The sequence below is a fragment of the Pleurodeles waltl genome, chromosome 6 (genome assembly GCF_031143425.1).
Source record: "Pleurodeles waltl isolate 20211129_DDA chromosome 6, aPleWal1.hap1.20221129, whole genome shotgun sequence".
Lineage (NCBI taxonomy): Eukaryota > Metazoa > Chordata > Amphibia > Caudata > Salamandridae > Pleurodeles > Pleurodeles waltl.
Window position 1 is genome coordinate 844,285,125 of NC_090445.1, and position 12,563 is coordinate 844,297,687.

General features: G+C 41.2%; 1 protein-coding gene across 4 annotated transcripts in view; it reads right to left on the minus strand.

Moving 5' to 3' along the window:
* The window catches only part of POLL (DNA polymerase lambda), a 148,068-nt gene that overhangs the window by 104,487 nt on the left and 31,018 nt on the right, over positions 1–12,563 (minus strand). For 2 of the 4 annotated variants that reach the window (XM_069239557.1, XM_069239558.1), the window contains exons 4-6: positions 10,523–10,709; positions 9,958–10,296; positions 1,467–1,640 (exon numbers count right to left, since the gene is read on the minus strand). In XM_069239557.1, the coding sequence (XP_069095658.1) occupies positions 1,467–1,640; positions 9,958–10,296; positions 10,523–10,709 (700 nt within the window). The remainder of the gene's footprint in view (positions 1–1,466; positions 1,641–9,957; positions 10,297–10,522; positions 10,710–12,563) is intronic. The other 2 variants (XM_069239559.1, XM_069239560.1) reach the window with 2 other exon arrangements.

Sequence of the window (12,563 nt, forward strand, 5' to 3'; positions counted from 1 at the left end):
GTAGGAAAACGACTAGAATCTGGAATCGCCTGCCTAATATTAACACTTAGAATTGCAGAGTCCAGTTAAAAAGGCTATGTCATGAAACAGCACAGAAGGCTATATCTTTTTTTGAATTGGTTTTGTGTTAGGCAAACAGTTCTGTGACGCACCACTTTTAGATATTTCGTAATGGTTGATCTCTGTTAGCTGGGCTCCTCCTTACTGATGTGGTCTGTCATTCTCTCCAAACATCACACAGCTTTGCTTCTGTCATGCCACGATAAACCCAGTGCTCAAGCATGGCAGCCAATGCCATTACATAATCAGTATCTTGCTGCATGGCCCTAGCCACTTGTGTTGATATCCTGACTGTTCCTCCACACCACAATAATGTTTTCTTTTCTTGTTTCATACAGACATGGTCTCCACCCAAACTCAACTTCCTGATGCCACAACCATGGGTCCTGGCACTGCCAGTTTTTTATGTCCCACCTAATTCTAACATTTCATACCATACATATTTTGTATTTTACATCCTCACCTGTCTGTGGTAGGGGATCCATGCTCACTGACCTGTTGTACATATGTATAATATGAGAATATATGAAACACAAGTGCCCATGTCTTTTTAAACTATAAACTATACAGAAGGAGCATACATTAAAATGTTACACAACCTGCTCAAAAAATGAAGCTTAACTGTTAACGGGTGATGCAAAATGTTCTACCTGCAGACATGAGCTAAGAACATTTTTGCAGTGAGGCCATTATTAACTCCCTGAGAAGGGTAATTCACTAATGCACCATATCCAGTGTAAAAAGACACCAGCAGGCACTGACATTTTGTCCTGCTGTTGGTTTGTGGTGGGTACAACAAACATACATTTAAATACAGGTGTCACATTTTACCCTGTGGTCTTAGTGATTTGCAACCTCGGTTGCTGGTCCCAAGACAGGAGTCATGGATTAAGGTTGAAAATCATAAATGCTGTAGGACAAAAAATAGCACTAGAACTAGAAAAGTTAAAAGGAACAGATACTGTGATATCTTCTGTGCAAAACATTAGTCTAGCATATCTACAAAGGTATGAAAATGAACACCCCAATACTGAAAACTAAATCACTGAAAGCAGGGGTGTGAAATTTACTAAAATATCTACTTGTTAGAAATACTAACAGACCACAAGTATGGTGCATCACTGTATCTTTTAGGATCATAAGAAATCTTATTCACCACAAGACCTTAATCTGTCATCCCATCCATAAACTATCTCATGGTATACCATCCGTCAAATAAAAGCAATGAAATTAAAAAAGATACAACTATTTCAATCAACCAATGCATTCAAATTGAAGATACACCTTATTTGTAAACATCGTCTTGTAAACAAACCTGAATACAAGAGAGATGAAGATAAAGTTCAGAATACGCACATATATGAAGAGTATTTAAACTTCTCAGTTATGAGACAGCAACAATATACCTGCTGGTACCACATCTGCGCTGTCTTGACTCCAGCTCCCCAAATATTTGAAAAAATTTCCATCACTCCAACACTCTCATCTATGTGATCTATTTTACGTAAATGGCCACTTTCCAGGATCTCTTCAATCTTCTCTGCCATCTTTTTCCCAATCCCTGGGATTTTAGAGGCCTCCTAACACGAAATCACCAAAAGAGCAATCAGGAACTCATATAATGCATCTCATTAACAATTATAAACAAATTTGTTTTGTCAATTTTACAAGAAAAACAAATGAGAACCAATGCTGCAGTTGAGTTACATAGACATTATCTAATTATATAATTTCAACATATTGTAAGTACGTTCTCCTCCAATCAACAGCATGTTTTGCCTAAACTCAAACATATCAAACATAACTGGCAGATCCTGGTTTACATTTTCACTGATATCACAATGCAACAATCCTGTAGTCAGCCTTTGTGCCCAATTGCAAGCCCCTCATGTATGCCAAGTACATTCATGTTACTAGGAGAATTTCAAAGTCTGCAGACTCTTTGGTGTATAATGGGTATCTCCATCTTTTATACGTCTGAGTGCTTCATGTAGCTGCATCTCAATAACATGCCAATAATACTGGTATTTGTCAAAACAGATTCATGTCCACATTGTGCATTTACCCCAGCATAAATTGTTCTAAACAATATTTGAGCAACAGAGTTTCTAATAAGCGTTGTTCTCATAGAAAGCAAGAACTTTTAGCAGGAAAACCAATTTTTCTGAAACGGTTTATACCACATGCAACCAAAGACCATCAAATACATATTATATTCCCACGCGCTCAAACAAAAGCTAAAACTATTTTCCAAACATCTGAATACATAAAAGTTATTCTGATGCAGCTATATGGGAATTAATTCTAGAAATCATTGCTGTTTTCAAAAACTAAGTACTGCTTTCTAACTGTCATATGATTTGGGTACATAGTTGCTACTATTTATTTTGCCATGGTGCTCCATAAACATTGTCATTAAATACAGCCACTGAAATAACATATAATCTTTTCAATCACTTTTTTGCAGTACTGTAGAGAGTTCCTATTCCCCTTCCAAAATCCAACACCACTAAAAAAAAACTAAGGCAGATCACCTAATCTGTGGCAATCTAGGTGTCAGATGCAAGAAGCAACGGATTTACAAGTCCTCTATGCTGGGGAACTAAAGAGGTAACAAAATAGGAAGACACCTTCTAATGTGCCCCATGACTGTCAGAGGCTGTCACAATATACACTGCTGTTCCACCAGACAACCCCCTGATGCTCTGGGAGATACTCTAATTAAGCCCAAGCAAGACACATGAGAAAGCAACTCCAACTACGCCTGTTCCCTCTTCCTGTCCCTGGAGAAGGGTAATTTCTGGCAGCAAAAGTCCTTACTCTCCCGCCTGAAAAGCACCACCGACCACTCTGATTCTCCCCACTCTTTCCAAAAATGCATTCATGCAGTCCTGGCCTTACTATCTCCTCCATACTATCAAATCGATAAACTCTACAACCATCAACCCCCTGTCTTTCTTTTGTCCCTCAACTCCAACAAAGTACCGGCAGACAGGAGAGTCCTGCCCAATTCTATCCTCCAAAAAATGAATTTCCTAAGAGCTAGATACCACATCACCTTAAAAAATGTAACTTCCACTGCCCAGCTCTGCCTGATTCCGTCGTTTAACATCTCCCACAGTCTATATTTCCCTCCAAACCCACTTTTGCTTCTAAGAGCACGGCTTGACATTTATATATTAGTAGTTCACCCTTCACATACCTCTCTGATTTTTAATTTTTAGTATGCACAAGTCGTGTTGATTATATGGGTCTACGGTGGCGTGTCTTCACAGTGGTCTCTCACTTGTATTTTAACCAGATTGTGTCCCATGTGTAAATTTCTACTCTTCTACCCCATTATTTCTTTGTTTAGTTATGTGTCTCAATCTTGGCTGCCCCCCATCTTTGGAGGTCCCTGAGCCAAAGCAGCATGGGTGTTGCTGCTTTCCACACTTTAGATATTCTTCTTTTAACCAGTATAAATGCCAGATCAGCAAACGTATTTGCGGACTTGGTCTTATTCGCTCTTGGTAATAGTCCCATCTGCCAGATTCCGGACTGAGTGTGTTCCAATATTCCTTGATCTTTGTGCATTTCCACACCGCATAGCCTCATCACCTGTTTTACATCTGGGGCAGGAGTTATTCACCCCTGGGTATATTTTACAAGTGTACTTGAAGGATCAGTAAACCTGGTTCCAGCAGCTGAACTATGTGAACCTGAACCTAAGGAGTCTGGAAACCTTTTGTATGTTCTAGTATCTTATCCTATTTCACATATGATAGTTCACTGGCAATTTCCTCATTTAATCTTTTCCTGGCTTTTGTGATGCTTGTGACAGTCTACATAGAGCTCTATACAATACTGATATAGTTTGTCTTCCATTTCCAAGGGTCAGCATAAGTTGAGCAAGATTTGAAGTCTGAGGTTCATTCCTCTCTGACCCCACATCAGACGTGCCACGCTCAATGACACATTGTGAGTCTTAAACAATGTCACAAGGCCTTGTTACACTCCCACCAAACCAAAAATCAAATTCTCTGCAGCCCATTCCTCCCATAAGGGTAATTCCCAAAATCAGATCCTCCTTCATCTCTTACTACCATAAATTGTAATCATGCACACTTCTACTGCCCATACTGCACCCATGGTGTATGAAAGATGGACACTCAATTTTGTATTATGTGCTCTAGTGGTTCAGTGTTTACAAGGGAGGCTGGCAAAACTGCTTTCCATTCATTATCTCTACAGTCTCCCTCCACAATAAATTCTAAATAAGCCATCTACATAGCTCCCAGCCTCTTTACCCAGAGGTAAAATTAAAGTAAAGCATCCCTACAGCCAATCACTCCAGTCTCTCAGTAGGAAATTAAAATAAAGCAACCCTTCACTCCTCGGGCCCAACCCTCGATCCTTCTTAAATTCCAAATAAAGCATTATCACTGATGCCAGCTCCCATATCGGCCTCTCTCCATTAATAAATTCAAAGAAACTAGTCCCACATTCCATCTCGCTCTCACACTAACAAATGAATTATAATATGGTATTTTACAGTGCTTACCTCTCTTCCTCCCTTCACAGTAGTATCAGACAATCACATACAGAGGCTGATTTCCCTTCCCATCTTCCATGGATAATTTTCAAAAAGTATTACTACAATACAGGCTCTCTCCCTTCCTCCACTTTAAATTAAAATAAAGCATTATTACAGCATCCAGTTCCTGATCCCACTTGCTCTTCACAGTAAACTGGTAATAAACCACACACACACACACACACACACACACACACACACACACACACACACACACACACACACACACACACACACACACACACACACACACACACACACACACACACACACACACACACACACACACACACACACACACACACACACACACACACACACACACACACCGTTTTAAAAAAGCATCAATGCCTCCATCTACCTCCTCCAGGATAATTGCAAAAAAGTACTCCTGCAGCTCCCATCTCCCACAAAAGTATATTGAAGAACGCAGCAATCTTTGGCTCGCTTCCACACATCCATTATAGTAAACTGAAAGTGCTTCAACAACACTTGGCTACCTTTTCTTCAATATTTCACTGGTGGATTAACAGTGACTCAAAATGTTTGGGCTTCTCTTGCTCATGAGAGTTATCTATATTGTGTTTACTGGAGGCTTAACCCTGCCTCTACAGCTGTGTCTAATCAAACCTGGCTGATTTCCACCAAATCCCATTTGTGGGTGCTGTTTTGCTGCACAAACATACAATTCCAAAAAACACTTTGGTGGAGATCAAGGATAATAAAAGCCACCTTCAGTTCAGAATAGCAGTGCAGACTTAGATGCTCTCAAAATCTGAATAGGACAGATTACAATTCAAAATCTGAATAGGACAGATTACAATTCATAGTGGTTTATATATGTTGCCCCCTGCATCTTATTTAAGACTTTGATACACGCTGCTATACTAAGTCTGAAGCACACTATCTGGGCCTCAAGCATGACAAAGAAACTCTACCCTAATAGATGACACTGCAACCGACTCACATCCCAATCCATTTCACCTAGAGAATAGGTAACCACATACTTCACCAGTTGGTGAGCACCATGGAACCTTGATAAGTTGAAGGAAAGTGAGAAAGAAATTGCACCTGAAAGGACTCTGTGTGATTTACATCCGTAACATGGGCCTCCTATTTCTCTTGGGTGGATTTCAAATAGTGATTTACTGGTTGTCTCACTGTAGCTTTAGAGGTTGGGCTCCACTTGCTCCTGGGAGGACTCCTTAAAGTAATTTACCTGTGACTTATCAATACCTCCTGAGGTTGGACCTAGCTCTTAGGGGAGGACCTTTCTTTGCTATGCTGTGCAAACGTTGGTGCTCACAAAGAATTAGGATTCTCAAACCCACTGGTATTCAAATCATCAACAAAGACTGGGATTCACCTAAAATGTGACAAACACTACCTCAAAATGGCACTGATTTGTAAAGGCTGCTCGAGAAGCTATTCCCCCACACTGTCTTGCATTCAGTGTGGCTGCATGATGCTGTTACAAGTATGCAAAAACAACAAGGTCATGGACAAACCAGCCCGAACTGGTAGGCCAGGTACACTGTGAATCTGAACACAAGCAACCTAGGACCGGTTTCGTTCTAGTTAAGACACTTCATCCAAATATAGCTTGGTTCCAGTGGCACAGTGAGCACGGGACCCATGTCTGGGCATACCTGGAGCACTTAGGGCAGGAAATGCAAAAACAACAGAATGATGGATAGAATGCTTGAATTAGTCTCAACCGCTGGCAATCGCTCAGGCCGCATCCCAATCCATTGTTTTTTTTTTTTACCACCATGCAACCTCAGTTTAGACCAATCCATATGCAAATCAATCTTGACCCTGCTCTTCATGGGAACAATCCAGCCCGAACTGCTAGGCCAGGTCCTTCCTGAATCGGACTAACAAGTTTGCAGCGCACTCTTTTGGCATCACACACACGCACATCATAAAAACTCTACACTTTAGTTGACACTGCAACCAAAACCCTTTCATCTTACTTGTTTGCCCACTAGCAGTGTGTGCTTGGAGACCATATTGAGGCCTTAATAAGAAGAACAGAAAGCCCTTTAGAAATGCTATAAAACCATACATGTATACCAGCATGCTGAGGCCTTAATAATAAGTACAGAAAGCATTTCAAATGGTGCCATACCATACATGTATACCTGGTCGCTATGACTCTGCACATAGAAACAAGCATTTGCAATGCAATAGGTCTCGAATTTGCGAGAGTTAGAGCTATTGGCATTGTAAATGCATAATTGGACTTTTCTTGCCACATAAATTGGTCAACCCTGCCTCATAATGTGGCCCTTTCCTGCCACATAATTTCAGTGGCCCTGCATATAACAAAAGCACTTAGATTTACCTTTGTCCTCTATCTACAGCAAAAAATGAAAATGTTTTCATGTGGCATCATAATTTAAATCTGACATGCTAATTCCAAAAGAATACCACTTTTACCACCCCACAATCAGAGTTGCTGGCCGGCTAACACAATTCCTAAAAAAAAAAAAAAAAGATGCAAAACAGCCACGGAGTAGTAACAAGAGAAATAAACTAGGAGGGTCACCCAAACATGCGAACCTTTCAGTTTCCTTTCATTGTTTTGCTTGTTTGGTATGTTTGAAGAATTTGTCCAGTTGGTTTAATTTTGAAAGTATCATTTGTCTCTTTAGTGCTGTTTGTGTTTACATTAATGTATTAAATATTCAAATACAAGACACAGTAGTTGAGACTACATCCCCGAATCAAAAATAGAAATTCACTGTGTTGGTCCATCCACTGCTAAAAAACATTGTGTTAACGGGGTAACAAATAAAGGGTCAACATCAGTTAAGAAGAAAAACACAGTAAAAGCACAAGCCAAAGTTTTCACATCATAGTGCAAAAATATTTCTATGCACACAGGTTAAATTTGCTTATGCCTCGACAAAATGCATTTCATAAACATTTGAGACTGGAAAACAACGCAGCTTGTAATACTGTTTTCCCGCTGTGCGTTAAACTAAGTATGCCTTTTCACTCCAATAGCCTAGTGTTGTGGTCGATTCTTTTTAAATAGTGATGTGCTCTGTGTAGTTTTGAAAGCGCTTTGTGGTGATATGCTGGACGGTGCAGTGCCTTAGAAAGAAAACACTCAAACTGCTGACCACCTTTAACAAGTTATCAATAGTCAAATGCTTTAGGTAGAGTATTTACATCCAGTTTAATAAGACATTGTTATGGTTCGTCGACTATGCGCAACACTAAAGATGGGGATACTATTATTAAACGCATGTCTGTATCAAAAAGTAAACAAAGTTCTAGGAAGAAAAAAGAATAAGTGAGCAACAATGTGCACATCATTTCACTAAAGACAAAAACAAAACAGTGAATCTTAATATTCCAAGAGGGGCCAAGAGTAAAGAGCAGTACAGCCGAAAATGTTACAATAAACATAAATTGTATTATTTTCACTTCAATATGGTCCTAATGTTGGCACTTGTTAGACTGGGTCGCCTAATATATAGCTGGGTGATGGGAGAGGCAAGACAAACTTACAAGCTGAAGCCACCGAAACAAAGAGGGACTGCGTCTGTATCAAGTGACCCTTGCAACGTCCACCCCCAAAATGAAGGGATTTAAACTGCAAAGGAGAACTGAAGAAAGACGGAGCCTGCCCCTGACTCCAACTGGAGACCTGGGATTCCGCACACCGTAGTCATAGGACTGCACAGCCAAAGCAGTGACCATCAGAGAGAGAAAGCGACTGAGCCTTCTTCCAAAGTTACTGCCTAGAGAGTAGCACAAGGATTCCTTCTGCAACACCGCAGCTTAAGCGCTACAAACAAGCAACGATGTGGGAGGGGTGGTGGGAAAGGGCAGACACAAACAGGAAACTCAGGGGAGGCTGGGAGGTGCTGGTGGATGGCAGTGCGAGCTTATTCAAAATAAAAAAGTAGTGCGCCTGAAACTAATTAAATGGACAGAAGTGAACTGATCCAAGTAACAGGGTCAGTCTGCAAGGCGTAACAAAACAGCTTCAAGGCTGGACAAGTGTAGACATTTACCAACTAAATGAGGGTATTTTTAAAATGCAAGCTCAGGACAGAATGAAAGTGATGGGCGTGAGATGGGTGTGGGTAAAGCCCAAGGAATAGATTACAACACGTCAAGAAAAGCAGCGCTTGCACTGCTATGCTCAACCTAAAAAATAAATTTAAACTCATTCTCTTTTGACACTGAAGTCAGTTCAGAGGCACTGATTTAGCCCCCATTTGGTTGTCCCTTTTTAGATTCAGCCTTATCGTGGAAAATGGGTTTGACACATACTGAAATTAAATTTTGGGATATCCAAGTAAAGCACAATGCCGAATTCAGTCTGGCCAATAACAAGTATTTGCTGAGTTCCTCATTATTGCTGACTTTAGTACCAAAAAGCTATCCTTCGACTACCATGTTGACTGAAAGAATAAAAGACTATTCTGACCCTAGATTATTTATGCTGTTCCAAGTTTTCAGGTTATTGAGGGCTGCATGATTGGAGGTTATTTTTTATAGGCAAACAACAGTCTTAGAACAAGCTTCTTTAAGACACAGAAAACCTTTCTTCATTGCATATTATATTTAATAAAGAAAGTTACAAATATGTGTGTGATTTTTTACCTATGAGGGCATCTTACGAATAGGAGATGAGACTGCTCAGTGCACAACGCATTGTCTGTAGTGGTGTGCATGCAAACTGAAAGTCAAAGGGTTAAATTCTGGAAGATTCACTCACTGTTCTGAGGGTGATTAAATTAGGACACCGCCGAGTTTGATACACCCCTTATTAGAGCCAAAAGAGGATACACTTTATATGGTGCACTGTGTAATTCTTAATATTTATTGTCATTATCCAAGTATGCCCATGTTCAACATAATACCATACTCGAGACCTGCTTTGTCTCTGGCGCTGCCTGATTGCTCCATACCTAACTCCTGCTCCTCCCACCACTGCCCCTTCTGAAAGCTTAACCTTAATCCATTATTTTGTGTTTTTCATGAGTCTATCCACCTTCGAACACTAGAATCTTTCATTCAAGTTACAATATTAGAGTATATAACTGCATCTAACACATGCTCTTCATCAACCCCAAATTCAAAGGGTATGTATCAAGGCCGTGATGTCTCACTTCATAGAGTTTATTTTTCAGGTTTCATCCCACCAGACTCCTGGAAGTTAAATGTTTGCCATGCATTTTGTTTGTCTGAGAAGTGACCTATTTTTAGTTACAAACATATTAATGTTTTTTTTTAATTCACTCTCTCACACTGTTCCACTACAGATCCTTGCAAGCATGTTCTGGCAATTGCTTTACCTGAAAGGAGGTGACTGGTTTGTGGTAGCTCTTTAGTGCACTGATGGCTTTGGAGTATCCCAGAGCCCGCCATCGATCTCCTTGGACTGTGTAGGCTTTAGCCAACACTTCCAACTTGTCTGTAAGTAGCTTGTTATAATTCTGCTTCTTCCTTTCGGAGGACTGGCTGCAAACCCACTTCTCAGAAATAGCTGCAACAACAGTGGTGCTGCTGGACTCTGAAGGGGAGGAAGATGAGTGTTGGCCAAGAAGCAAAGCATTCAGATCTCTCTGTGTAACATCAGGCTCTTCCTCCTCACAGCTTTCTTCTTCCGACATCTTAAAGGAGAAAATGGAAAACTGCAGTATAGCAAAAAAGAATCTACATTAAAACAGTAGATGCACTCGAACGTTTTACAGTTCTAAATCAAAAGTACTGTCCATAATAATAATAGATGCTTTTGCAGGTAACTTACTTCTCCTAAGTAAGCTAGCAATGGTAAATTCTGCTCTTGGCCTATTAACTCTGGATAATTACAGTAGTGAGAATGTGAAGCAGTGAAAATATTTGTACAGCAAGACTGACCTGAGAGGTAGCAAATGTCTCAAATGCATTCTGTTCCTGAGTGTCGGGTTTATCTTGCATTGCAGAGAATATTTCAATACATCTTTCTGTAGTGGATTCTTTTGTTCCAAGTGATGTGTTCGGCTGAATATTCTTACCACCAGAGAAAATATGCTCTGTTTCAACTTGATGTTCACCACCTAGATAACTGAAACGAAATAGGAGTTTAGTGGACAATAAATGCAACCTCAAAAGCTTAACATGAACCATCCCTTTATTAGTGATGCCATACATCGTATCATCATATACCACTAGAAACACCATTACTGAGCTATTTGGCCTGACACAGACCAACTCCAGGCATGGAGTACAACAAAATGACTTACAAGTGGGATGATCAGGGTTATAGTGAGACAAATTAATGACTAGACATTACAATCGGTGCAGGTATGATGTAGGTGCACAATCTGTAAGTCAACGCCTGCAACTCTAGGGGTACAAGCAATTCCTCTCCTAGTATGTCACACATTGTATGGCGGGCCCTGCAGTAACAGAACTGGGCCAGGACAGAGGATTATACATTATGCGCAAAAGCCTGTTTTCAGCTGCATAACATACCACCTTGGAAAAGATCTCCCATAGTAGTTAGACCACGCCCACCACAGCGCCTTTAAGCCCCCCACCCCCACATCCCAATCTCCTGTGAAAGAGGAAACCTTGTACCCCAATCCAACGGAGCACAGGGCAAGCAAAGGAAGGATCTGGCATGTTGCTCCAGAAGCCGCTGCCGGAAATAAACCGTTCCAGGACACTGTAGAATCGCATCGGTTTCGCAAACAACATCTGAGGTAGTGATAACTATTAGGTGGCTTCTCCCTTAAGCCACAAATGTGGTTAGTCCTTTGGACCATGTACCAGTAATGAGCAAACATGCACTGTGCGGCTCTGTAGTAGGCCTCGAGGTCTGAAGCGTTCAAACCACCCATACTGTACCGTAGTGTTAGCATGTCCCAACTCACCCATGGTTGCTTCCCTGTCCAGGCCAAATAAACCAACACAAAAGGATGATGGACGGAGTGCTGAAACTTTTCAACCAATCACCCCAGTTACAGATCTGGGTTACTCCATTGTTCTTCTGCTTGATTTGCTCTGCATTCCGTCCATCATCTGTTGTTTTTGCGTTAGGCCAAACAAACCAGCGGGGCTCTCATATTGTTAAACACCGCACGCTGCAGCAAGATCGGGATATTTGCAAACAGGAAATGGAAGCTGAGCAGCACCACCATTTTCATGATGGCTATACATCGGCTGAGCGTCAAAAGTAATTTAATCGACTGTTCAACTGCATCTGAGAGCTCCTGCACTGCGTTGCCATATTTATCCAGTAGAGCCACCAACAGGTCTATGTGCACCTAATTCCCCAGGTAACTTGTCAAGTCAGTAGTTCACTGTAATGGAAATTCTAGTTGCACCTGGGTTGTAGCCGCAGTGAGGGGGAAGATCAGAGATTTATCCCAATTAACTAAGACCAGTGTGCCCGCCGAACACAACAACCTCTCACAACAACCTCTCACAGATTCGGAGATAAATTATGTATTGGGGTTGCATACATATAGGAGGGTGTCCATGACAAACGCAGAGATGGTCAAATTGTAATACGGAAACCCAAGGCCCCTGTGCGCATGTCATTCTTGGTGCGCACCAACTAGTGCTTCAGCCACTACGGCATACAATAACGATGACAAGGGGCACCCCTGACTGGTGCCTCATGAGATAACAATTGCATCTGTGACTATCCTGTTGACCTGGACACGCGCGGTCAGCATGTTGTATACCACTTGGACTGCATTACTGCAAGCATAAACCCCCATTCTACATAATCAAACGCCTTTTTGGCATCTAAGAATACTGCTGCGGGTCGTACCTTGGGATGGATGCGTGCAATAGCGCCAGAAGTGTTCTGAGGTGGCATGACAGAGACCCACCAGGGATTAAGCCAGCCTATTCCATGCTTCCCGGAAGCAACAGAGTCAGTCAGTTTCCAAGAATTCGCTAACATTTT